Source organism: Scleropages formosus, chromosome 7 (genome assembly GCF_900964775.1).
Source record: "Scleropages formosus chromosome 7, fSclFor1.1, whole genome shotgun sequence".
Taxonomy (NCBI): Eukaryota; Metazoa; Chordata; class Actinopteri; order Osteoglossiformes; family Osteoglossidae; genus Scleropages; species Scleropages formosus.
In genome coordinates this window covers 5,901,144-5,928,129 of record NC_041812.1, presented here as the reverse complement: position 1 = coordinate 5,928,129, position 26,986 = coordinate 5,901,144, and the positions used below count along the sequence as shown (strand labels likewise).

The 26,986-nt window shown below is 44.2% G+C and overlaps 2 protein-coding genes across 5 annotated transcripts; both read left to right on the top strand.

Moving 5' to 3' along the window:
• The first annotated feature begins 778 nt into the window (after positions 1–778).
• On the top strand, positions 779–13,580 carry faim2a (Fas apoptotic inhibitory molecule 2a). The gene is made up of 12 exons (XM_018757535.2): positions 779–848; positions 5,129–5,349; positions 5,553–5,686; positions 7,193–7,257; positions 8,632–8,685; positions 8,995–9,045; positions 10,923–10,962; positions 11,129–11,166; positions 11,284–11,371; positions 11,811–11,906; positions 12,185–12,238; positions 12,420–13,580. The coding sequence occupies exons 2-12, from the start codon at positions 5,190–5,192 to the stop codon at positions 12,564–12,566; spliced, it is 927 nt and encodes a 308-aa protein (XP_018613051.1). The 5' UTR covers positions 779–848; positions 5,129–5,189; the 3' UTR covers positions 12,567–13,580.
• A 3,968-nt stretch (positions 13,581–17,548) lies between these two features.
• ttc19 (tetratricopeptide repeat domain 19) lies at positions 17,549–25,340 on the top strand. Of its 4 annotated transcripts, none has more exons than XM_029253831.1 (10): positions 17,549–17,868; positions 18,149–18,246; positions 19,196–19,306; positions 19,868–19,906; positions 20,024–20,080; positions 20,173–20,234; positions 23,447–23,541; positions 23,890–24,044; positions 24,239–24,356; positions 24,492–25,340. In XM_029253831.1, the coding sequence occupies exons 1-10, from the start codon at positions 17,574–17,576 to the stop codon at positions 24,632–24,634; spliced, it is 1,173 nt and encodes a 390-aa protein (XP_029109664.1). In that variant the 5' UTR covers positions 17,549–17,573; the 3' UTR covers positions 24,635–25,340. The 4 variants fall into 4 exon arrangements, with proteins under 4 accessions (XP_029109664.1, XP_018613271.2, XP_029109665.1 ...); XM_018757755.2 differs by having other exon boundaries at positions 24,194–24,356; XM_018757753.2 differs by having other exon boundaries at positions 17,789–17,868; positions 18,165–18,246; positions 24,194–24,356.
• Positions 25,341–26,986: the final 1,646 nt, after the last annotated feature.

Here is a 26,986-nt window from a genome sequence, read left to right as displayed (position 1 = left end):
CAATGAGATGTATGTTACTCTGGAGAAAAGCATCTGCTAAATGAATAAATGTAAATGTAAATGTAAACATAAATAGCGGGGCATGGTGGCGCAGTAGGTGGGACCGGGTCCTGCTCTCCAGTGGGTCTGGGGTTCGAGTCCCACTTGGGGTGCCTTGCGACAGACTGACGTCCTGTCCTGGGTGTGTCCCCTCCCCCTCCAGCCTTACGCCTTGTGTTGCCAACTTAGGCTCCAGCTCCCCGTGACCCCGAATAGGACAAGCAGTTCAGAAAATGTGAATGTGTAAATGTAAACGTGATGCCCTCTCCATTAAGAGTGAACCTTTTTAAGGATGTTACACAACATACAATATAATAAATGAACAGACATTTGTTAAGGACAAAATAATATTTTGATATGTTTAATCTATGTCAAATTTTCTGTTAAGGATCAGGACTACTAAAACTGTAATTTTTGTGTGAAATAAAACTTATGATATGAAAATATTGTTAGTATTCTTGTGTTTGTCTGAACAGCAATGACATATTCACAATCATAAATGTTAGGTGCTTTTAGGCATTTAAAACACGATCCAGTTTTGCACAAAGGTAGGACTTTTTAATGTTGTAAGAGAAAATAGCATCCTTACACTTAAGTGTAAGAGGGTGTTCAAGTTTCCAGATTTTCAGCGCTCAAGTGTAGAGCTCAGTGCTCGTTGTCACAAACTTGAATATTAACTACATTTCCAATAATGCAATAGACGCTATTACCACAGGACGTGCGTCACGAATGGGGCGTGGCTTACGATTTTTTTCTTCTCTGAGCCTCGGTGACGCCTTTCAGCTGTCACTGTTTTACATACATAACAGGTAAGGCCATTAAGTTAAATTAACACGTTTTTTTCAGAAGCAGTGCTAATAATATCCTTCTTCTTTTCTAGTGCATGAGTTTTGGCCTCATTCTTTTTTGTAGCCGTGCCTGTAAATCGTCTGTTATTGTCCTCGTTGCTTGTCGCTTCGTGTTGGTTTTTTCCGCCGTTCGACGGCGCTGGACAACAGTCTGACAGAACACAGACAAGAAGAGAGCAGACTGAATTCCCGGCGTTTTTTCTGCCGCGAGTCCGAAGAAACGGCCGTGGACGTGCTTTATTTATGGGGCACCAGTAACACTAGTGGTTTTTATCAAAAATATTTATTTTACAGTCACACTCATGTCTGAACAGTTTTTGCCCCGAGTCTGTGGCATAGTGTGTCGTGAATGACAATGCCAATGCAGCACAGTGACAGTGTGTCACGCTGCCTGAGACGCTCTTCAGTCAGTGTGATTCAGTGCTTACTACTATTGTGCATTAGAGTGCAGTGTGTGTTAGTGTGTAGTAGTAGTGGTGCATATAAATTGCAGTGCGTTACAGTGTCACAGTGCGTGCAGAGGTGGCACTGACTGTGTGGTACAAAGTGCACTGTGTTACAGGTTGCAGTCAGTGTGCATAGATACATGCACCATAATTGCCATGATGTGTATGACAGCTTTGCGGTATAACCAGTTAGTTATAACCGTGCAGACTGCAATATATGATCTAAATGCACCGGTGACTTTCTACTTGCATATGCTTTAAACAAGAATGTATGGTGTACTTTGTTTATTTTATATAAAGATCACACTAGTGTTAGGAAAACAGGATATGTTTCCACTGACACAGGTTCTTGGACGTGTGTTTTTGGGTTATGAAGGCTTAGTAGCTGAAAGTAAACCTGCACCCAGGACATCACTAGTTGATGAACATCCGTTTAGTTTATTACATTCCACACATGGGCTTATTTACAAAATCTCAGGGAATGGTGTAATAATAGAAAATGTATTTTTAAGAAGTTAGTGTTAATTCTGTATCAGACTGTAACATTCCAACTAACACTGTAAATCTTTGTAGAACAGGCTTAATTTATAAATCTTCTGTATAATTTATTTTTCGTCATGTGCCGCGTGCAAGTGTCTTTCAGAAATCTTGTTCGTTGTTATCATGGCGTGAAGCAATCCGCTCTCGTGATGAGCCCTTAAGCAAAAAAGCTTTAAAAGAACAATAAAATAAGTCGAAAAGGCAAAGGGAAATCTTACCCACCCACTTTCATTAACCACTTACAGTATACTACTGGTCAAGATTTCGGGACTCCAGAGCCTATTCTACGATCTCTGGGCTTCAGGGAAATGCTTACTTTGAAGTTAAAAACTTAAAACGATTTAATTATTTTGAGTTCTCTTGAAAGGCAATATCATTACGAATGTTTTTACTATTCATTTATTCAAATGATATTTCAAGAATAGCTTGTCACAAAGGACATATAGATGTTATGCAAGGTAAATTAGGAGAGAGGAAAAAGGATTATATAAGAATATGCTGAAAATGTGTTTTTGAACATGAAGCCTGGATTTAAAGGTGTCCAGAATAGATGGACGTATTTTGTGCTTGGCGTTGAATTATATTTTCTCCGTCTTTAGAAGATAAGGCAGAAAGTTTACCTGTTTGATAGGAGGGAAAAGGGTGAACCTTTAGTGACTAAGGATCACAGTCTCTCTCCCATTTTAAATTAAAGCTAATTAAGAGGGGGGGTTTTTTTTGCCAGAATTTACTTTATGTGCAAATCTTCATCAAAAAATTTTTTACACAATGCAAACCTGTGCTGTACTTGGTGAGGACTAGATAATAGTTATGTCCTAATATATAAAACTGAAAGAAGGTGCACATCCTTTTTCATATCACATGTGTGTGTCCATACTGCACAGCAGTACTGTCATGTACTAGCATGGTAAATGGCTGTGCAGGGAAGAGTGAAGCACCTGTACTATCACACAGCATTTAGCCACTCTAAACACTGGAGTCAAACACTAGTCACGGTCTAAGTCTTAAGTAATGGGTGTCAAATATTCTGGTGCCCTTGCGGCATATTTCTGAAGGTGTTCCAGCTGTATATTGTTCCAGTATATCATCTGTTACATATGTGTCCTTCAGCTGCTTAGGCCTTGACTCATGTGGGTGCTAGGGTAGCAATAACGTCACAGTACATTACATACGTTATATTAAATCTTTATAGCAGTAGTTATGGATGCTTGTTTGCAAGTGGCGTCCACTTACGCATACGATGAAACCAGTTCTGAGTTGTAGTCGGTGTTCCTTTGCCCAACCCAGGCTATAAATTTGTCTCACCTGGAGCAAGATCATTAAAATTTGAATGAGGGCACATTAAATTGGTACCTCATTGCCCTACCCATGGGGAAAGGCTCAGTGGCCTTTAGAAGGTTGTGCAGTTATTTACCTGCGTGTGACATGTTGTACCGCAACACAGTGAAATTCATTCCATATGCATTAACACAATGTACATTGCAGTTACATTTACACCTGTTTATTTGGCAGATGCTTTTCTCCAATGCGACATACATCTCAGAGAAAAATACAATGGGTGCATCCTCAACATCTCTCGCAGGCCATTAGGTTTAAGGTTAATATCAAAATTAATTCTTGGAAAAAACTAGTTGTTTGTGAAGTGCAATACTGTAATTGTCATGCTTGCAGTTAAAGAAATGGTGATTTTTAAAAAAAAAAAAAAAAAATTTAATATATTTTTAATCTTTTATTTATTCCATGTTTGTTTTTCTGTGCACTTGTTCTGTAGTTGTTCTGTATTGTACTGAAAATTCATTTATTGCGTTAAAAATGTCCCTGTTTGACACTATGTTGAGGTCTGACCTGACCAGCATTTCATATTTTCTATGTTTACACTGGAAAGCTCAGTAAGAGGAACAACACTGACCATGTTCTCACCTCTAGTCTGGTCTAAGACAGCGGTCAGATCCCATTTTATGCAATTTATGCTGTGACTCTGATGCATCTTTGATTTTTATCATCAGTGTTTTCTTGTTAGTCGTTTTTGATGTGGCTGGATTTCTATTAGTCATGAACAGGAAAACAGGTGGTTTTCTTGGAATCCCCTTTATAGCCCGATGGCAGAGGAACAGGGAAATTTAGAAAAAAAATAACCTTTCTCTCTTACCAAGCAGTGGGAATTGCAGGAATACGGAAGTTTACTTCAGTAATGCCCCCGCACAAGGTGACGATGTGGCCATGTATGAAAAGCATTCGTTTCAGCAGCATTTTTCAAAATCCTTGCAGAAGTTATGGTGGATTTTCTGTACCTCTGAGTTCGTGAGACTGCCCTGCCCTGGTAGAGCCGGCCTGAGGTTGGTCACTGAATTCACCTGGCTTGTCAGTCAAGGACATCAGTCAGCGTCCGATTGAGTTACGTGTCATTTCGAAGCACGCCGTGACGCCTTAGGCAGAGTTTCTTGGGCGAAGGTGGCATGTGACTTGAAACCGGTCCCTGCAGTTAGGGTTGTATGTTATGTAACAGATTGTTTTGTTGGTTGTATACATTCTTTTTTTTTTTTTTTTCTTTTTTGACTGAGGTCTATTACATAATACATTGTTAAAGTTAAGGGTTGTATTTGCTTAGTGCTTTATTCAGTTGTGTCTCTACGTGGCAGTGTAAGGTACCCTCATATGTGTCTTCTCCTCTAGTGGTGTGGCTGCTACTTTTGTGTGGGGTCCTCATTCACTGCAGCCTTATCATAACTTCAGTGAAACTAGTCTTTTAATGGGCATCTCCTAATAACTTTGTAATTTAAGTCCATAGCAACTGGCAATCTCTCTGTTGTCTCGCTGGAATTTTGGAGTTTTATAACTAGTGACTTGTTTGCTGGCTCATACTTAAAATTAGTTAGTTCCTTTCTTCAAAATCCCTTTTGAAGCATTGACATTTTGGTTTGACATATTTGTAAGGGATGTCGCAAAGAACAATGCAGAGGAGATGTTTAGTCTTATGGCCTGTTAAACTCTTTCACCAAAACCACTTTTTCTCAGAGGACTTTGGGATGTGTGTTGTTACTGGCATATCAGTATAATTGAGGCAGCAGTACTAAATAAAAGGCAAATATGAAAATGAAGTGGACAACAGTCATTGATTCTCTGGAGTTTTACCTCTGTGTTTTGTGTGTCGTGTTGATTATTAGCTGGTATGTGTGACTAATCTGACATCCTGTCCTTATGTTGCTACTCAGCTGTCTGGGTTTGATTTGGCTGCACTTCTCTCCTGCCCCACAGCTTCCTCTTCCATCTCACATCTGGACTCTGCCTGCTCTACCAGAACCCCACTTTCACCAACATGACTCTGCCAGCTGCTCCTCCCAGCTACGCTGAAGCGACAGCTGGCGACAAGGAGCCAGGGATGGGGAGCCCCCCGTACAGCACCCAGTCGACCCTCATGCTGCCACCGCCCACCGTACCCATTCACCCCAGCTGGGCGTACGTGCACTCCAGCCCCAGTGAGTGACCACTTGCACCCTCTACAAATTTCATAAGAGGCACAGAACTGTTTGGATCACAGCTGTTCTCTTACTTTCATTTTCATGCCTGTATTCTTCATGTTTCTTTCATCACTTTGCCCACAAGATCTGTCTTTGTATTAACAATGAGTCACTATTCTCAGTCTGCTCAGGTCTGATTGAAGGTCCCTTTCTTCTCTCAGGCCCTGGCTACACCAATCCCTATGCCTCGGACATGTCTTCGCCTTTTTCGGACCCCAGCACCAGCGGGAGCTATGACGGGCTTAGCGGAAACAGCTGGGAGGACAAGAACATCCGACGCATGTTTGTCCGCAAGGTGGGAGAACGTGTGGCCTTTCGCTCCAAACTCCTCCCCTTTGCTACACAATTAGCTGCATCCCTTTTATACTTTCTTCACATTCGTAATAACGCGTGTAATTTTTTTTTAATGTACTCAAATAATATTTCAATGCTCCAGTTTTATTTTTATTAACTCAGTACTTAGATTAGTTATATCCAGAGAGACATAGTTTTTGACCCATTTAGGCTGGCCATATTTTACTTGGAGCAGTTCAGAGTCAGTACATTGAAGAAGATAACTGCAGAAGTAGTGGGGTATGGGGTTTGGAGAGTTACACATCTACACCCCTATCTCCTAATGGTTGTCCACATCAATCTTTTTTTACCGGCATGACTCTGCCAGCTGCTCCTCCCAGCAACAATATCATTATTACTTGTTAAACTGACTTAAAGTTGTTACTTAATCTAGAATGCCCAGGAGGGGTGGGCAACCACTGGCCCGTGGACCCCCAGAGGTTTTTTTTTTTTTTTTCTTCTCCCTCAACTTTCAGTTGGGAGTTTTTGTTCCTTTCCCCGGTGGCCAGTAGGTATACTTATAGCTCTATAAAAGTATTGTATTATGGTAGCCATTAATCGACTGTCGTCTTTGTTTGTATCTGTTTTTCTAGCATTATGCCTGTGTTAAAGCGCTCCGTGTCACTGCGTGAGAAGAGCGCTCTGTAAAAATAAATTGAATTGAATTAAATGGGACCTACCTTTTGGCACTAGTAGGAATAGTACAGATGAAGAATAACTCGCCATACCAGTTAACCCAGGGGAATGGATTGGAATGAAAACTGGGCTCTTGTTCTAGAAGTTTTCCGAGCAGATGCATTTGTATGCAGTGAGGAATGGAGAGGAAACCCCCAGTGGTCATGGGGGTTTCACTCTTACTGCAGGGGTTGTGTGTTCTGAGCAGTTGCTTTTGATTAGATTCCTAAATGGCTTTTGAGTACTGACTATAAACATTGTCCAGCTGGCACTGTCAGATATCATAAATGTTACAATTTAAACTCATGTCTGCATGTTGAACTGTCACTGTTTTGAAACCCCAAGCTTCCATCACCATAGACTGAACTCAGGTGAGTTCTAGGCATTAGAAGAGAGTAGATTTTTATGTCTAGAAGTAAATGATACTAGAACTGGAAACTGTACTGAAACTGAAGTGAAACTAAAATTTCAGTAGAAGCAAATATAGGAACACTAGTGATCGATGACATAATGCAGCAGCGAGCAAATTCTTGCCCAGAATTAGGACAGTCTTTGGATAAAGGAAACATGGAAATACTCAAACTAGATGCTTCCAAGAAAACCTTTTTGTCTTACTACCTTCACAGTGGAAATTGTACGTAGGAGGTGTTGGGTGATTTTTAACAGAATTACCCTTTTTACCCTTGCTCCAAGTATCATGTACCCTCGAGACTTGTTATAAAAGCAGCGCTGTGACACTTGTGCTGAAAAAGTATTTCTGACTTTTGATATCCCCCCCACCCCCACATGGCAGGTGTTTGCGATCCTGATGGTCCAGCTGATGGTGACCTTCGGCCTCGTGGCTCTCTTCACTTTCTGGTAAGGTGCCGCCCACCTGTGTCCCATGGCGGCAGCAGCCCGTTGGGACTCGTCGCTGTTCAAGGACCGCTCTTTTGTATGTCACCAGATGTGGGCTGTTCAGCCGTCCCAATATAGCTCGTGTACTTGTGACGTCAGACCGGCCCACATTCTGCAGCTCAGAGGGGGCTGGTTGCAAACGCTGCGGATCGAAAAGTCAATCCACAGGAAGGGAGAGAGGCAGATGAATGCAGCATGAAAGCACAATTGGAAATGTTTACCTTGTTTTCTCTCAACTGCTGTGGCTTCATCAGTTGTGGAACAATGTCATATATGAGTTCCAGGTGAAGTACACTACCCGAGCCTGTAGTGCAGGACCGTTTCTGCTTTTAGTTTCCTAAAAATTCTTTTATGAAAAATTGATGCAGAAACACAATGAGTCATTTCTACTTATTTTTTGCAGTAAGTGGAATGTGAGCAGGTTACAGCTGGTGGTTCCACCTCTGATTCAGATGCCTCCTCTTCTGGAAAGTGTCCTGAGAGGGTCGAAGAAAAGGGCTTAGAGAAAGTGAATGGCATTATGGGAACGGGACACTGAAGCCTTACCTTTCTCTCCTTTTCCCTCACTTTCTCCTTCTCTTTCTCCACTCTCTCACGTTTTAAATGTAGCTGTTTTATTTGCATGACAAGTTGCCTTGTGTTGGAAGAGCAAGGAATGTAAAGTTCATGCATCAGTGTAAAAGCAGTGTCGAAAGAGCGAAGTGGACCATAAAATAAATGGAGGTTAACAAATCTGAGAAGTGCTGTCAAAAACAATACAACAAAACAAGGACTTTTCGGAGATGCCATTTCCTCATTCTGGGGAAACGGGTGAATAAAATTACTTGCTTTGTCCTCTGTCTCACTGCCTTCTAGCAAAACAAACATTTTCCCTTTTTTGGTATAAACATAAACTGGTGGCTGTGATAAATGTGGAAAATTTGTGGGGGGAAAAGGTATCTTTGTACAGACACGTATTTGGGACAGGTGAAAAAGAAATGTTTCTCCGTGCTCTTCACAATTTTCCTGTGCTACCGTGGCCACAAAGTCTGTTCTGTATGGGCAACAGGTGGTGTCATGTCCAGAGCTGCCACCTGTAGACTTTCCTCTCCCGTCATAGCACCCTTGAGCAAGGTACTCAGTTTGGAATTGCTCTAGTAAAAAACGAGGTAAATCATTGTAGGTACCTTAACAGTGTAAGTTGCTTTGGAAAAGTGTCAGATAAATGTAAATGTGTGTTAATTCTGTATTTGGTTGATGTGATTTTTGCCTTCAGATTTTTTACTCTTTGGCTACTAATACTCCCTTTGCAACACCCAACAGTTATTGTTTCTTGTCTCTCTCTCTTTCCCACAGTGAGCAAGTCAGGCAGTTTGTACAATACAACCGCATCCTCTATCTAGCCTCTTAGTAAGTAGCTGTTCCTTGCTGGAGAAACAGGCCACCATGCATGTGTGTGTAGAGTATTGATGTGTACGTTCCTTCCCTGTGACAGCAACAAAGGTCAAAGTTCAGAAGTCTTATATTAAATGTTTTTGATTCTCATTGTGATACCTTTGCCCCCTGTTGATGCCTGTCAGTGGACCTGAAGGTTTAAGGTCTGCCTGGGGTCTTGCACAAGTGAAACCACTGCATAGACTCAAGCTGAACGTTCTAGGAGATGTTGGTACGTCTGCAGTGATCATAGCAATATCGTCATTCTGCTGTGTTTTTTCCCAGCATCACCTTCATGGGAACGTACCTGGTTCTGGTGTGCAGTACGAGTGCCAGGTAAGAGCAAACCATTTAGTCGTGGCTCATTCATAACCACTTTCTACTCCCTGAAAACGTGAACCCTTGTACTTTTTTTTTTTTTATTAAATAAAGTTTAACAATGGAGATGCCCAAGCCCTATAAACCATGCCCAGTAGCTTTGTCTCATTTTGCTCTGATTCTTAATGACATTACTGAGAATAATGACATTTAAAGTTTTGAGTTCTAATACTCAAGCTTCTGTTGTATGAGGTGGATACTTTAAACCCATAAACAACAGATGAATCCAGGATTTCTCATGTGAGTGAGCTGTGGTTAGCAGCCTCTCATGGTTGACATCCAGTGATCCAACATGGCTTGGTGTGATGTGGAGGGAAGCAACAGCGGGTGGAAGTGAAAACAGGGGTTTGCAGCTGCTGCTGTTTGTTGTCTGAGAAAACAAATGATCATAATAGGTAGGCAGTAGGAAGCGGAGGGGTTAGAACTGCTGATTTGTCCTTAAAGGAACCAGTTTTAAAACCCACCTTGTGAGATTGGACAAGTGATCATCTACTTACCCTGAATTAAGTAAGTTGCTTTGGAGATAGTTGCATCATATAGCTAATTAAATGTAAGTGCAAGATGCAGGCTTGTTGTGCCCTTTGTCTCATGAAGTGCCACGGTTAATGGTAAAACCACAACACCAAGTCCTGTTTGTTAGAATATGAATTACACAATGTAACAATTTTGATGTCTTTTTTGCATTTTCCGTTCACTTTTGTTAGATTGAACATACTTTTGGTTGTAGTTTGTACTGTGTCACTTTTTAGAAACATATTCCACATTTCTTTCTGGAATGTTTTGTTGCCTTCTAGAATTTTCCAGTGGTTGCTATGTTTCAGTGCTTTTCTAGAATGTGCCAGTGCAGAATATATATGTAATTTTGTTAATTAAATGTCTTTTAAAAATTCATCAATACAGTGTTCCTTATATGTGTGAGCAAAAATGCTCAAATTTGTGAAAAATTTAATGAAAATGGTGAAAGCAAGATTCTGTGGCTAAAACTGGCTCTAGAGGAACTAGTGGTATATTTGTAATCGGTAAACTTTAATCATAATCAAATCAAAAAATGACATAACTAAGAACTTTGAAAAATGTAGTTGCATTTTATCTAAATCATTCGACAAAAAGAGGAATGCTGAAGTGAGAATTAATGCTGATTCATATTTTGTGACCTCATTCCAGTGGTCCGAGTCAGCTAATGAAGGCATATAGTAGAAGCTCTGTGGAACTTTCTTTATGAAACAACAATGGTTATATAACCCTTTTAATCCTCTAAATTTCTGTTCAGTGACAAGAGTAGCATGTCACTTTTTCACCCCGTTCATTCATGGGCAATTAACTCAATTTGTTCTGACTTTCCTTTGAATCGAAGCTCCTGGGAGGTGGCAGTTGGGGCGAACGTAGCCTCGCACCTCTCCTGACGTGCGCATTGTGAGCCACCTGCTTCTTTTCACTCTGCAGGCTGCAGAGGAACATGGTGTAAAATTCACCTGGGAATGCTGTTCACCTGCTTCTTCCCACAGAGCTGCGTGCACGTAGCTGACCGATAAGTTTCACAGTGAAGGACGAGGGCCCAATTCAGGTCCCGCACTTGCAGCAACGTGGGCCAATTTGTGTTCCCTGGGCTTCCTCACCATAGATGGCTGGTGTAGAAGCACTCAAAGCAATTTACCCATGCTGAGTGGGAGAGGTCCCTCATTTTGCATATGCATTATACATAAGACACCATCTCCATGTCCTATAGCCCTGCAGTATGAGGGGGAAAAAGTAAATTAAATGATGGTGCTTTTTTGCAAAGATTATTTATTTATTTAATTGATTGAAAGCTGGTCTTTTTCATTTCTATTTTATAGGCGGCGGTACCCGACCAATATTATCCTTCTGGGGATCTTTGTAAGTATCTACAGTATGTGGCTGAATTTTTTTTTGGTTTTGTTTTTTTTTTTAATTTATTTATTTATTTTATTAAATCTTGTAAAATGTTAAGTAGCTCTGAAACTCCCACTGTGACTTGGATGCCTGTGAATGTGACCGCTGTCTTTATCTCCTCCACTTGCAGACTCTTGCGATGTCCTACATGGCAGGAATGCTGGCCAGGTAAACGCGCTGTGTGAGCAATCGACCCAGTTCCAGTTGGATTATGAAACATTTTGAGGTGCTTGGATGGATTTCCAGTTTAACGCATTGCTGCTGCCCCTCTATTTGTCACCGTAGCTACCACAACACTCGAGTGGTGCTCCTCTGTGTAGGAATTACGGCCATGGTGTGCCTTGCAGTCACACTGTTCTGTTTCCAAACGAAGGTGAGCCTGCAGTTTGTGGATATGGGTTATTGCCTCACCTTTGCCAGCAGTTTCTCTGACTTCTCAATAAGTACACTTTGTTACTCTTTGTTGAGTAATTAAATGTTTTAATGTGAGCATCATGCTTTTCATGGCTGTTTCATTCATTCAGTATAACATCATCGTGATGCCAGACAGTGTTTATGTATTATTTAGATACAGTTTGTGTTCAAGTATCGTTGATGCATTTAATAGCTGTATTTTTGCACAGATCCATTGGTAGAAAACGAATACTTAACAATTAAGAACCGATAGCAAGTTTTGACACCATCTGTTTTACTCTGAATAAACAGCTACCAATGGCCATTAATATAATGATAGTTGGTTTGCTTCCCTGTGAAATTTCTTCACTTCGCTGTCTTAGTTTTGACTTACTGTATGACCTCTTTCCCCTCTGCAGTTCGACTTCACCTCGTGCCATGGACTGATGTTCTCCCTCATGATGGTGCTGATGATCACAGGGCTTCTGCTCATCTTCACTGCGCCTTTTGGATATGTGAGTGACAGCCCCCTCCTGAAAGAACAGCTCTAATGCTGAATGGCTTTGGGGGCCAGGTTTGGTTTTTTCAGTCTCATAAGTCATGTTTTAGTTGTATCCAAATTAGTGTTTTTTGAAGTCTGCTTATTCTTAATAAAGGTGATTGAGTAGGGGTGACCTTTTAGTTGTATAACGCCATGTGTGCTAAGTGTTGGCTGCATGAGAAGCTGTGTGTATGTGTGTATTCTCAGTGTGGGCTGGGGACCTAATGCTGACTCGCATTCTGACACTTGCAGATTCCCTGGCTGCAGACAGCCTACGCTGGACTGGGAGCCCTGGTTTTCACTCTGGTAAGAGCTTAGCGTCTGCATGTCCACAAGGTCCATGCATTTGCTCTCCCACTTAGTGTTTTGTGATAAATTTTAAGATCCGGCTTGTGTCATCCCTGTTTTTTGCCACTAAGTAGTCTCTTCAGTTTTTTTTACTGATGGAAATCTCTGCTGTGCCTTCGTCTCTCTCACACCTCCACAGTTCCTGGCATTTGATGTGCAACTCCTAATGGGAAACAGGCGCTACTCCCTGAGCCCAGAGGAGCATGTGTTTGGTGCTCTCTGCCTCTACATGGACATCGTCTACATCTTCTTCTTCCTCCTGCAGCTGTTTGGGAGCCGTGAATAAATCCTGCCCCCACCACGCCTTCCCACACACTGATTGCCCTTGGTTCCTTCTCCTGCCCACTCCTCTAGCCCAAAGCCCCTTTGAGAAGCCCAGTGATCGCAGCTGGCAAGGCATCTTCTCCTGGTTTTGCGGGATGCTTCTGGGCTAAACCACAGCTGCCCCACTCTGCATCCTGCAGCCAGCTCCCTCCTTTCTTTCTCCATGGCCTCTGGAGCTCAGCCTTACAGGGCTGCTGGTAGAGCTGGTAGGAACAGGAAGGTCTGTGGATTTATCTTTAAAGTAGGATGTAGGATTCCCTCACTTTCCTCTCTTTAATGAAATGCCACTTCTGTGCGATGGGGTTAGACGATGTTGTGGTCGCTGACATGTGCCCATGATTAGCAGACCAACTCTAGGCATCCCCTGGGTGTATTTCTATGTAGCACCAAGCCTCCTAATTGGATTGTTTCCATTGACATGTAGAAAAAGCTTTTGGGTCGGCACCGGGTGAGAAGAAAACCGCACACCCCTTACTGACTGACTATGCACAGCCAAATCGATCTTAGGAAGAAACAGAAAGCAGATGAGGCCTAAGACCAAACATGGAGAAGCGCTGGAATCTCAAAGCAATAAGCACACCCCAGTGTAAAACTGTACAGACACACACACACAAACATACACATTACAACCCGTGACACATGTCACAGCTAGTCTTGCTGAAAAATGATATAGTATCTTGGGGCTGTGATTCTATAACGTAGTTGTTTGCGTTCGTTGTGGATTTTAGTGTCTGTTAAAAGGCCCTCTGTCCCTTTTCTGGCCTACAGGTATGCATGTTTTGTGCTTGTCAACAGAACTGTGACCAGCGTATAGTTATAATCAAGCTTGTTACACACTGGGAGTGACCAGTCATCCCATAACGTGATGCGTACTATGGTTTTCTCAATTTTAGATGTGGAAAGGACAGCGCAGTGGTACAGCAGGAGTTTGCATGTTCTCCCCACGTTCACGTGGGTTTCCTTCGGGTCCTCCGGTTTCCTCCCAAAGTCCAAAGAGATGTTGTCAGGTAAATTGGGGAATCTAAATTGTCCTTAGTGTGGGAATGTGTGAGTACATGAGTGTGTGACTGCCCTGCGATAGACCGATGTCCCGTCTGGGGTGTATACCCTGCCTCACGCCCTGTGTTTCCAGAATAAGCTCTGGACACCGTGATCCTGCACTAGACAAGCCATTACTGGAAGTGCATGAGTTGATGTGGAAAAGTACGTGTGAAAATAAAATGTAGCATGATGAAAACAAGCCAGACCCCATCAGATTGGGCTTGGCTGGTAATCCCTGGCAAGGCCTGTTGGTAGAAACTCAACAAAGACCACAACCTCCAGTGGTCATGGGGGGTTTGCTTGATGGGTGGCCCTTGTTGTGTCCTGCCTCGCTGACAGTTGGGGCTGTGTTTGTCAAACCTACTGGTGCTATTTGAAGCAGCTGTTCTTTTGTCCCAGAAGACGAGTTGGGTTTTTGATACCTCTCACCACTCTAGATTGTGTGACTTCTTTCTATATTGCTGGTTATTTTACCTTTTCAAAATGTGAGCTTTGTATATGTATGTCATGGTGAATAGACAGAATGTGGATTATTAGAACTGAACATGAATAGTTTTGACACGACACTTGTTTCCCGAGATGACGATTGTCGGTGACGTTCACAGATCTGCAGCATGCTTGCAGCCATCTAGAGCCGAGTGAGTGGAGATGATCACTTTACCCCACAGGTTTCCATTCTAAATCTCTTGTGTATATACGATGGTATTGTGACAACAAAGGAGACTATTTCGGGATGGTTTTTGTTGTACATGAGAGAAGGACGTGTGACATTTATTTAAGATGAGTTTGTATTACTAACACTGTAAGCTACAAGTGTCTTACTGTTGATGTGGGTTAAGTTCTTTGCATTTTTAGTCCTCTTTTTTTCTTAAGAGACTGTTATGTTATGTCTCCTTCTCAAAGCATGACAGCAGTGCCAGGTCGTGAATGGTGAGCACCAACATAGAGGATCTTTGGGCTTGGTGGATCACACGGGGCCATTAATTGTCACCAAAATGGCAGAAACTTTTAGCTATCTGCTGTAAACGGTGGATTCTTGTAGAGTTGCTGCTGTTTATGCCAGTGGCTCTGGACTGCTTTAAAGATCTGATGAAAGCCAAGGACCCCTCCTTTAGAATCGTCCATAAATAACTTGAGAAAAGTATTGCACTCAGTGTATTGCACTGAAAGTTGATTACGCTCACAAAATTATGTCAGACTTTTATTTAGCTGTACAGTGTTACGTATTTTCAATGTGGGGCTTAGCTTGACAGATCCCCCCCAAAAGCCCATGCACGAATTCCCAAGGGGGGCATGGAGCCCGTGTTAAGAACACCTGCTTTAATGCAAAAATTTGAAAAATTATAGAGTGCGTGTTCAGCAGCCAGTAGAAGAATAAATTTTATTAAATTCCTGGCACGCTGTCAGCAGCAACAGTGTTATTGCTGTATAAGTACACACCATTTCTTTGCAAGGTTATTTCTACTGTTTCTTAAAAGTCTTAACCAGTTGAAAGTGTTCACTTCCTGATATATCAGCCCTGAATTTTAACATTCCTTTCTGTAGTGCATTAAATAAATCTTAAGTATTATTATAACATTAATGTATACGTTTAACTATACCCCTTACCAGTGTTTTTGCGTATTAATAGTTAGTTAAAATGCTAATTTTGTTCATTTGGTAAATAGTATTTATTCCATGGATCTCTTTGTAGTTTCAATAATGGGACCATATTTGAAAGTGAGGAGAGTTTGCTGTATTTTTGACTATTTATTATTTTTCTAATTAAATATTTAATCTGTCCGATGCATGAAAGACTAGTTTTAATGTGGCTGTTTGCGGTGTTCATCATTTGGACATTTCTGAGTTGCAAAGAAAATGAACATTAAGGAGATATCCCACTGGGGTTTGTGTTTTACGTTAATTTAGTTAAGCACTCAGATTGACAGAGGATTTGGAAATATGAGACAGGAGGATGGATTCACATGGGGCTGATGCATTCAAGCATAATCTGAACAAATCTTGACACGAGAAATTAGAAACAAGGGAATCCTCTTGGCTCTTTCGGCCTTTGTTAAATTTTTCCAACGACCGATGCATCTCTCCTCTGTGCATCTCCCTCTTATTGCTGTGATTTTTCCAGTTCTTTGATTCCTGTCTATCTAAGGAGTGTGTTATATTGTTGCAGTGCAAGTCTCCAGTGACCGTGTCCACACTCTTCGTCTGTGTGGTTCACATGACAGACTTTCCATACCCAGGCCTCCCAGTGCCGCCATGACCCTGTGATTGGCTGGCCGTGTGCAGTACTGGTTTCCAGTGCATGACTCACAGTGGCAGCCCTCCCCCCCTCCCTCAGCCCATCCCGTGTGCTGTGTGAACCTGTGTTCTATCAGTGATTATTGGCAGTGAAGTGTCCCCCCCTTGACTTTGTACTTCTTACCACAACAATCATGGCTGCCACTGATAGTATTACTGTTGATATTGTTATAACTTTATATTTTGTATTCTCATCTGTTAATAAAATAAAATGCTGTTGGATAAGGAATAACACTTTGAGGTATCGTGTGTTATTATTTGATCTAATTTTCCTTTTCAAGATTTTCAAAATGGGTATGATATTAGAAGGCTAATTTTAGAAATGGTATTATGAAACACTAATTATTATTTGCATCATAACTATAAGAACATGACTAAGTTTCAAGGCTCTTCAAGGACCTCAAATGAGTTGATTGAATTTAATCCTGATGTTTTCTGGCTATATGCAAACTGATATTTCACAATTAATGCACATATTATTCAGGTTGCAGCAGGTTAAGGTAGTCTGCATTTATGCTGGATCAATAGTCAGATGTAAAATCTCATTATTATAATTGCTTCTTTTAAGTACTTGGTGGCTGTATGTTTCTGTTATGTCTCAATGTCAAGGCAGCTGGCCTCCTAGTTTTAGTAACTCTGTGGTTTAGTAGAGCCTTGGTACAATTACTAACTTTTCTTTTGTGAGCATACAACTCATACTGTCAACACACAGTCTGGAACTGCTTGTCCCGAGTTGGGTCACAGTAAGCTGGAGCCTAACCTGGCAACACATGGCATAAGGCCAGAGGGGGAGGGGACACCCCCAAGGACGGAACACTGGTCCATTACAAGGCACCCCAAGCAGGACTCGAACCCCAGACCCACCAAAGTGCAGGACTTAACCAACCCTGCCATGCCACCTTGTCACCACACCACCTAGGAGGAGGAAGCACAGCCTGCAAATCCATTTGGAAGCCATTCATCACAAGGGTGGTGTATCTAGGGCTTCTTGCAGTTGCAATTGCAAAAGGGTTTTCAGGATAGCAGGTAGTGTACGAGTAGGAACTGCTTTCTTCTTCAGACCCAAATGTGGCAGGTTCGAATCCTAGCAGCTGTAGTACCCGTGAGGAAAAAAATAGTTTCAGTAAAAATTACCCAGCTGTATGAAAGGATAAATACCTCTAAGTAGCTTATCATTATAAGTGTTTTTGGAGAAAAGACTCTGTTAAATTAATAAATGTAAAAAGTCTCTTCAGATCAGGCAGCCCTTAGGCTTAGCTATCGGTAAGTGTAAAATCAAAATTCGGTCCCAGAATCTATATTCATTGGCCTTTCCATCTTGCTTCAGATGGAAAGCGGAATGGCTAAACATGACATTCAATAATTCACCAATTTCCTTATTGCAGTACACATTTTCTCTTATTTTTACGGGGAAAATATCTCCGCTATTATACATACATTGTTTCGTAATAAGGCGCACTTTTTGACGAGCAACAGCGCCGTTCAGCGGACACCGCTGTACCGTCACGCAACGTCCAGCATCCCACGTTACTACGGTTTCCCCTTTAAGCCCAGAGGGCGCTCTGATTGGGCCTCGCTGCGTCATGTGAGCTGCGCGCGTCACGTGACCCACGCTCCGCGTTCGCCGTGCGGTATGGCGGCACGCCGTTTGTTCCGTCGTCTTCCGACGTGCGCGCCTCTGTTTCGGTCGCTGCGGTCCGACCGGCTCCGGGGGCAGGGCCTCCGTGTACTCGTCGGCGGGCAGCTTTTCCGCAGGATGCCGGCTAGCGACGCCCTTGTGCGCCTGGAGCCAGAGGCGGCGTGGTGCGGCGGACGCGGCGGACGCGGGAGGTCATGCGCAGACAGCTGGGCGGCTCCCCCTGGCGGTCGGTCCAGAAACGGCAGCAGGGGTGAGAGCGCGCGCGGCCCCCTGCTGTGCGCGGCCGTGGGTAAGGAGGCCCCACTCGAGGGTATATACAGTCACGCAGTTTCTCATTAAAAAGGTGTGTGTGTGCGCGCGCGCGCGGTCTCATGAAATATGTAACGTGTCATTCATTTCCACATCACGCTCAATACAAGTGACAGTGATGTCAGAATAATTATGTAACACGTGTGAGAGTAAACAAACAAACAAACAAACACACAGTTAGACTTCCTACTTTATCTGCTGCATTTGCGACTTTCTCGGTTTCTCTTAACGATTCTGGCTTCCTCTCCACCCGATCTCAGCGTTCTCTCTCTTCAGTAAGACCGGCGATGAGGAGGAGGAGGAGGATGAAGCTAAGAAGAAGGAGGATGAGATCATTATGCTTCTCAAAAGAGCAAAGGTATAAGAGTCCTTTCAGGTCCCAGTGACACTTTGGATGTTCGGTCACAGTCCGATTTACATTTACTCTTTTAGCTGACGCTTTTCTCCAAAATCACTAATAATGTTAAGCGACCTACAACAATTATTTACCCATTTACACAGCTGGGTAATTTTACTAGAGCCATTTAGAGTAAGTACCTTGCTCAAGAGTACTATAGCTGGAGGTGAGACTCGAACCTGCGACCTTTAGGTCCAAGGAAAGCGGCTCTAACCGCTGCGCTACCAGCATTCTTATACACGGTGGTTATTATTCACTCGACAGAGACGCCCTTTGAGTTTGAAGAACCCGGGTTCAAATCTGACCTCCGTCTGTTGTACCCTGGTGCTGCCCTTGCTGCGGTACGTACCGCAGATTGGTCCAGTAAAACAACCCAGCTGTATAAATGGGTAAATCACTGTGAGCGGCCTAACACTATAATTTACTTTAGAGAAAATTGTTAGCTCAACAGCTGGTAGCGTAGTGGTTAGAGCTGCTTCCTTTAGACCCAAAAAGGTCGCAGGTTCGATCTCCAGCTGTAGTACCGCTGAGCAAGGTACTTACCTTAAATTGCTCCAGTAAAATTACTCGGCTGTATAAAGGGATAAATAAGTTTAAGCACTTTAACACTGCAAGTTGCTTTGGAGAAAAGCATCGGCTAAATGAATAAATGTCAGTGAAGAAGCAGGACCCCTTTAATTAGCAGCACAGTACCTGTGGTTTAAAGGGGTGTCAGCATCTGTAGGGTGAGCAGCCAAACCACGTCATTTGCGAAATCATCTTTTCAACATCTGACCTGATAAATGCCTGCTTCCACAGCGTATCATAATGGTATTTTTTTTGGGATTTTACATTGTGCGTTACCACAGCTGCGTAATGCCCAGCGTAACTGTGGGAAGGCCCACGCTGATCTCCCCGCTGCGTGTTTCAGCTCAGCATCATGCGAGGGGAGCTGGACGCTGCCAGCGGCTTCCTGCACCACGCGATCCGCCTTGCCCACCAAAGCCACAACACCCAAGCCATCATCTACACGTACACCCTGGTACGGACGCGGGTTTCTGCACGACTCGGGCTGAGATTACCCATAATCCCGTGCCATTTTGACGAAAGCATCCAGGGGCAGACTGAGTTATTAAAGCTACATTCTTGCCTTCACTTTTTGTCTCTCGCACACCTAATAAGTGATCCTTAGATACAGCACTCTCAAAATCATCGGTAATCACTGTCTTGCAAGTACAGAGAGTGAATTCGGCACTTGTACAACTGTAATAAATCCGACTATTCAGCTCAGCTCTCGGATGCATAAGAATTACAGTTTCGTGTCACGAAAGAAAACCCTGATTGTATTGAACACCGAGGACATTTGGCAGTCGGCGATATTAATACTAGTTAAAGGCACTGAAGTGCTGTAGAATTACCACGTACCGTAAACACCTCGTATTATATCCATGCAATACTGAAATAATTGATTTCAGAGGAAACGAACTTGATTTCAACGGTACAAGTAGTGTGATAGCAGTGTTTCTACACTGTGTAGGAATCCGACTCTCCCCTGGTTTTCGACGTGTGTGATTTTTTTTTTTTTTTTTTTCCTGCCCCCCAGATGGCGAACCTCGCTTTTATCCAAGGCCAGCTGTCTAATGTATGTTAAGTATCCCCCCTGCGGAGATCTGATGTCACTGTCCTGTCCTCGTGGGTCTCCTGGCGGGCCGTGGTTCTCCCTGACACCTTTACCTTCCTTTACCTTTACGCCCTGCAGGCCGAGAAGCTGTTCAAAGCAGCCATGAGCTTTATGCTGTCTGGGGGCACTCCTGAGGTGAGTGGTGCAGACCGGCAAGGTGACTGGAGTCCTCTCCATGCTGCTGGATTCCTCTGACTTCCGCCCCTTTCCCTCCCTCCGTGTGGCAGGACGACAACGCCGTGATCGAAATGTCTCTGAAGCTGGCCAGTATTTACGGCTCTCAGGATCAGTGAGTTGCTTCCTTATCAGCTTGTAAGGAATTTTGTCTTGGTTTTCACTCTCGGTGCAAAATCGGATCCTTTTTATACCTTCCGTGAAAACGTTCAAGGGGGGTGAGGTGGCACAGCGGGTTTGACCGGGTCCTGCTCTCCGGTGGGTCTGGGGTTCGAGTCCCGCTTGGGGTGCCTTGTGATGGACTGGCGTCCCATCCTGGGTGTGTCCCCTCCCCCTCCGGCCTTGCGTCCTGTGTTGCTGGGTTAGGCTCCGGTTTGCCGTGACCCTGCTTGGGACAATCGGTTTTAGACATGTGTGATGATGAGAGAATGAGAACTTTCCATGACTTTATAGTTATCGGTGTCAGTCGTTTTGCCAACCGTTACCTGTGTCGTGGACTCATCCCTCCATCTTTGCATCATCAGTAACTTCTTGTGTGGTTCATGGTCGTGGCGGTCCACAGTCTGTCCCGGAAGCAGGGGGCATGAGTAGGGGTAAACCCTTGATGGGACTCTAGTCATCATGGGGCAATCACTCACACACTCACCCATTCACTCACTCCTTCACAATCTAATAGCAGTTCAACACCTGGAGGAAACCCACAGGGGAGGGACGGTGGCACAGCGAGTAGTGGATGCTGTCTCACGGCACCTGGGTGGTGCGAGAGGATGTGGCTTCGATCCCCGCTCAGTCTGTGTGGAGTTTGCATGTTTTCCCTTTTTCTGCATGGGTTTACTCTGGTTTCCTCCCACAGTCCAAAGACATGCTGTTCAGGTTCCCTCCATAGTGTGTGAGTGATACAGAGAGAGTGTGTTCCACTGATGTACGGATGAGTGACCCATTGTATGTAGTGTAACTCACCACGGTGAATAAGGTATGTGGGGTGGTAACACTACATAGCATCCACTGTAAGTCACTTTGGAGAAAAGCGTCTGCTAAGTGAATAAATGTAAATGGGAGGTCCTTCTCTGAACACTTGGCTCCCTGAAGGAATGAATACTCATTTAGCAGAGGTTTTTCTCTAAAGCGACATACATGTCACAGAAAAACACAGTGAGTGCATTACATACTTCAAGGAATGTGTACGTTTCATGAATTTTTACTACTGAAATCTTTATTTAATAAACACCAAGATAAATACAATATAAATGAATAACTACTGAATAAATAATGGTAACAGAATTGTTCACAGTACTTTGTTCACTGTATGTGGCTTACATCTACATTTATTTATTTGAATGGAGAAAAGCATCTGCTAAATAAATCAGTTTAAATTTAGCAGACACTTTTGTCCAAAGCAACTTCCAATGAACTCTATGTAGTGTTATCAGGCCACACACCTTATTCACCACGGTGGCTTACACTGCTAGATACACTACTTACACGCATCAGTGGAACACACACTTGGTGAACCTGAACAGCATCTCTTTGGAGTGTGGGAGGAAACCAGAGCACCCAGCGGAAACCCGCACAGACACGGGGAGAACATGCAAACTCCACACAGACTGAGCGGGGATCGAACCCACGTCCTCTCGCACCACCCAGGTGCCGTGAGACAGCAGCGCTACTTGCTATGCCGCCAAGCTGCCCCCCCCCGGGCTTTGGAGAAAAACATCTGCTAAATGAATAAATGTGACATAAATGTCATGAAAATCCTTTGAACTTTGGAATAAAGAAAATAAACAAAGCAAAAATACTGGAGAATTTTGAATAAATGTAGCAGTATTTCTGTTTTGAAAGTGTACAAAATATATCGCCAGCTGAATGAATGAACGGTTGTGTGTTTAAGCGGCACGTGCAGCATGTGCTTCAGAATTTCTACTGCCCCCCTCTTTTTCCCCGATCCAAAGTCAACAATGACGTTATGTGATATTTTCCTGCCAACATCCCCGCTAACGCTCGTCGTCGCAAATCCGCCGAGACGTCCTGCCCCGTTGCGCGCCCGAGACGGCGCGGGCGAGCTCCTCCGTTCGGGGCCTAGAGCTCCTTCGGCCGGGTTTCTCGACGGAAGGTAGAAACTCCGGCGCGGTCGTGTTGCCCGAAGATCCGAGCGCAAAGCCGGTAGGTAAATGTGACGCGGAAAAGCAGAACTTGCTGAAAAACGGGAGTTCGGGCCTACGCTCCGGCGTCGGCCGCTGACGTAACATAGCTGCGAGTCCGGAACGATCCGCTCTGTACGGTAGGTAGCTAAACGTTTCTGCCATTTTGGCGGTAATTATCGGCAGTAAATTACCTTCGCCTTCAGAATCGAAATGAGCTTTATTGGCCGGCGCTTTCGCGCACAAGGAATTCGCCGAGGTTCTAGGTGCCTCCGGTATTTACAGGCAAGCAAACAGCCGACGCAGGACTACAGAATAAATAAATAAATAAATAACGTATTTGGAGTATGCAAACACGAGAGTATAAATAGTAGCGGAAACACTAAAAAAAAAAAAGTAAATAAGAATTAAATTGCAGAAAGTGGTTGGATATTGTTGCACTGACAGGAGACCTATGGGGGAGCGTTTACTGTTCGTGAGAGTGATGGTCTGAAGGAAAATGTTCTCGTTTCCGGTCGTTCTGGTGGACGGAGCTGTGTAACGCCTGCCAAGGGGAGGCGTGTAAAGAGTTCGTGCCCGGGGTGCGTGGGATCGGTGACGATTTTGCTCGCCCGCTTCCTCATACCGGGCTCGTACGGGACCCGAAGGGTAGGCAGGGCTGCGCCGATGATCCTCTCGGCAGCTTCGACCGTCTTCGGACCGCTTCCGAGAATTGGGACAGGATTGTAGGGAAAAAAGGGGACTCGTCTTCGTTTCCTCGTTTCGGCTCCGGGCAGATTGTCGCACGCCTACCTTAGCCGTCCAAGTGTTCGCCTTGCTTCGCGTCGCACCTCGGTGGGACCCCGTGACTCCCAGAGCTTTTCCCCGAAAAAGGCAACGGGGAATTTTATTTGGGGGAGGAACGCACTTACGTGTCCCCCACTCATATGGCTCGTAGCAAGAAATGAGCCTCCCCAAAATCCCGTGTTTGAACCCGCAGCCCACCGGCTATGAGGAACCAGCCGTACCTGCACAGGCTCCTGTCGCCTCATAATGCTGAGTTTCAGGGAGGCCCTACAAATGCTGAAAGGAATCCTGGGAAATGAGCACGCTGCTCACATTTAGTGTTCTGCTCCCAAAAAGCACACGGTGGCCTGTTGTGACTGTTCCTCATAATAAATCAGTGCTGTGTGTTTGTCTCCTCCTGTAGACATGAGCTGGCGGAACACGGGTTCCGCTTCTGTGTGGAGTCCCTAGAGGCCAAGATTGAGAAGCAGAAGGACCTTTCTGGTGACGGTCTTACAGGTAGCAATCTGGTCTGTAAATTGATGCCTTTCCTTCCCCTTTTCGGCAAAAATAGAAACACGGAAACTTTCAGGGTGGAATTTTACCACTGACAGACCCTCAGATGCCTGGTACCCCCAGGCGATGATTAGCGTGACCCCCATTTATCAGTTTAGTTTATTTCTCAGTTATTATTCTCTTCTCGTTTCGTCGATATCCGTTCCGGAGCGGCGTGACCCATGTAAAGCGCGGTAAACGCGGTCACGCTCCAAGGGATTATATTAATGTAGCGAAGGGTGATTTCCACGTACGTGTGGAGGAACGTGCTCGGGCCCCAGCGGCTGAGTTTGCATCTCTGCCGGGCCGCAGATGACGAGCGCAAGGACACCAGGCTGTTGCTGGGTCTCTGCCTGGACTCGCGGGCCCGTTACCTGACCGCCACACGTCGCCTAGAACAGGCACGGAGCGACTATCAGCGCGCCCTGCAGATCTGCCAGGAGGAGCAGGGGGAGGCGCATCCGCAGGTGGGTGACGGGGGGATCGAAACGTCGGGGGTGGGGCTGCCGGTTTGCGCTAGCGCTAATGGTAACTGGGCCAGGCAAAATGGAATGTGATAAAATTAGCCATATAATTAGAGCAAGGAGCTGCTCACGGAGGGTGGCTCTCCGTTTAGAGCCTGGTGCTGATGAACGACTTGGCCACCGTGCTGGACGCGCAGGGTCACCACGAGGAGGCGCTGCGCCAGATCTCGAGGGCAGTGGCGCTGGGCAAGGAGACGGGCTACGCCGAACAACACGTGCTCCTGGGGAACATGGCGGGTATCCTGCTGCACCAGGGTAAGACTCATCGTGCTGTAAAGTGACTTGGAAGCTGCTGTCAGGTGAGCAGGGTTAACCGTCAGGCCGAGCCGCAGGAGGATGACGTGCCGTTCGATGCCAGTGGCCGAACGCTGGAATGTTCCCCTGGTCTAGGTCAGCTGACGGAATCGGCGCGGCTCTACCGGGAGGCGTTGGCGATGGCCCAGGCGGCAGGTGACGGAGAGGCTGTGGAAAACATCCAGGAGGGACTGAAGGAGTTGGGCGGCAAGAAGGACGGACAGGCGGGGCAGGCCTGAATGGCAGCTGCTGGGTTCGGCTACACCAGGGAAGGACCCGTGCTTTTACTTCACTCCAAGACCCTCTCCAGGATTTCGACCCAAAGTATGAAGAGGAGGGAGGAAGATTTCCTCAGGGAAGGAGGAAGAGGAAGAAGGGAATGAACCTCAGGGAAGGAGGAAGAGGGGGGAACATGAGGACCAAGAGACAGAAGCTCCAAAGAGGGTCCTGATCTACCCCCTTGTGAAAAGAGTGATTCAGAGCAGTGTTGCCCGACTGATCATAAACGTGGTAAACATAATTTGACGTGCGAAATAAATGTTTTCATGTGACTGACTGTTCTGAGCAGATTGTGAGTTGCTTAGCGTAGGGTAGCCGATGACACGCTGCCAACCTCATGTTTGAAGCTGCAGTGTCTCCAGCGTGTAGCTGTGCCTCGGACAACGAAAGAGCGCATACATTTGCGTCGATGTAGATCTGATTTGTCAATAGGTAAAAATCATTGATAAACAGTGGATTTATTAATATTCCCCAGTGTCCAAACCCTGAAGAGTTCAGTGGTCTGTGTCTTTCAGTTTAAGTGGCTTTGTAAATCACCCCCCAGACGGACTTGAAGAGCACTATGATGTCAATAATACTCTTCTTTATATTATAAGAAGTAGTGGCACTGTGGATTTACATCTAGCTGACTTGAATTTATACAGCTGGGTAATTTTACTTGCAGCAATTCAGGCTAAGCATCTTGCCCAAGGGTATTGCAACTGGAGGTGAGATTCATAGCTGTGATTTTTGGGTCCAAAGGCTGTAGCTCTAACCACCACACTACCAGTTGCCCCTGGATAGTCCCTATTCTACAATAATCCCTAAAAAAATTCTGATGTCACCTATAAAGATACATAATCTGTTTTATACAAAAAACCTTAAGGTAAGTTCATGCAGATCTTCAGTGGCACTCTGCTCTACAGTCAGGACTGAAACAGTGAAACACCAAGTGTAAGAAGCCAATACAGTGACCAGCGGAAATTGTCCTGTGCTCTCTGTGCAGTAGTTTGCTGTAGCATTATGTAGTAACGCCTTCCAGCTTGTTGCTAAAAGAATAATTCTTTGAATTCTTTCCCACTTTCCAGCACTATTTTAATGATGGACAGCAGATCAATTAATTAATTAATGAACTTCTGACAAATGAACATGTCATTGCTCAATTTGAACACCAGATGGCGTCAGATGTCGTTAAAGAGAACTTCATAAAACCAACATGAAGGCAACTAACAAAATACTGTAATCAGATTATTATAGAATAACCAGTAATGCTGCAATACTAGCAAGTAACCATAGGAAATAAAGAATAACCATGTGACATTAATAAAGATCCATCATATGTCCTCATATAACCTTAGACAATTAAATACTTCTGGAAACTACATGTAGAGTGCTGTATGCAGACATTAAGTATGAAAAATGATTTTAAGTTTATCTGTAATGAATATGCAGTTAGTTATGTTACAGTGAAGCAGCCCGCAGTGGTATTGATAATTTGTGAATAAAAGGAGAAAATAGGGAATAATAATTGCAAACTGCAATAATACAGAATTATGGAATGAGGACTCCTTGGGGCTAGGAGGAGAATGATCCATAATTCTACATGCAAACGTAATATTTCCTTATGTATTTTATCGGAAGACACAGTAAACTAGTTCAATCCAATTTACTGTCCACTACGGAATTCAATTCACTTCACTACTACTTCATACAAAAAAAAAAAAAACACATGCCTTGTTTTAAGTTACACAGGTTTTAATGCATATCAAATTCAAAAAGTCAACTTTGTTGTCATTCCCACAATACTGTATGTGTAGGACATACACAGGGGTGAAATAACGTTTCTCCCGCACCACAGTGTGAACATAAGAAAATATATTAAATTTTCAACTGCGGTGATATTTTCAGCCTAATAAAATGTAATAAACAGATAAAAAGGAGGTAGTGCAAAAGAGTAAGTTTGTTTTAGAATATAGAGAATGTATTAAATAAGGTTTCAGCAGAACAGTCAGCGGCATAAAATAAGACAGTCTGTACCATCCGTATTAAAGTGGCTGGTGCCACCGTGGATGGGGGGGTCAGAGTTCAAAGTCAGGTTTGTTGAAGGTGGTAGAGAGTTCAGGATCCTGACAGCTTGGGGGAAAAGCTGTTGCACAGTTTGCTACCGTATCTCTTCTCAGATGGCAGGAGGCTGAAGAAGCTGTGGGAAGAGTGTGTGAGGATGGTGCAGCGGGCATGGGGGATGTCCTGTAGGGAGGGGAGTGGGGTACCAGTGATCTTCCCAGCTGTAGTCACTATGCACTGTATGGTTTTGTGGTCGGGGACGTTGCAGC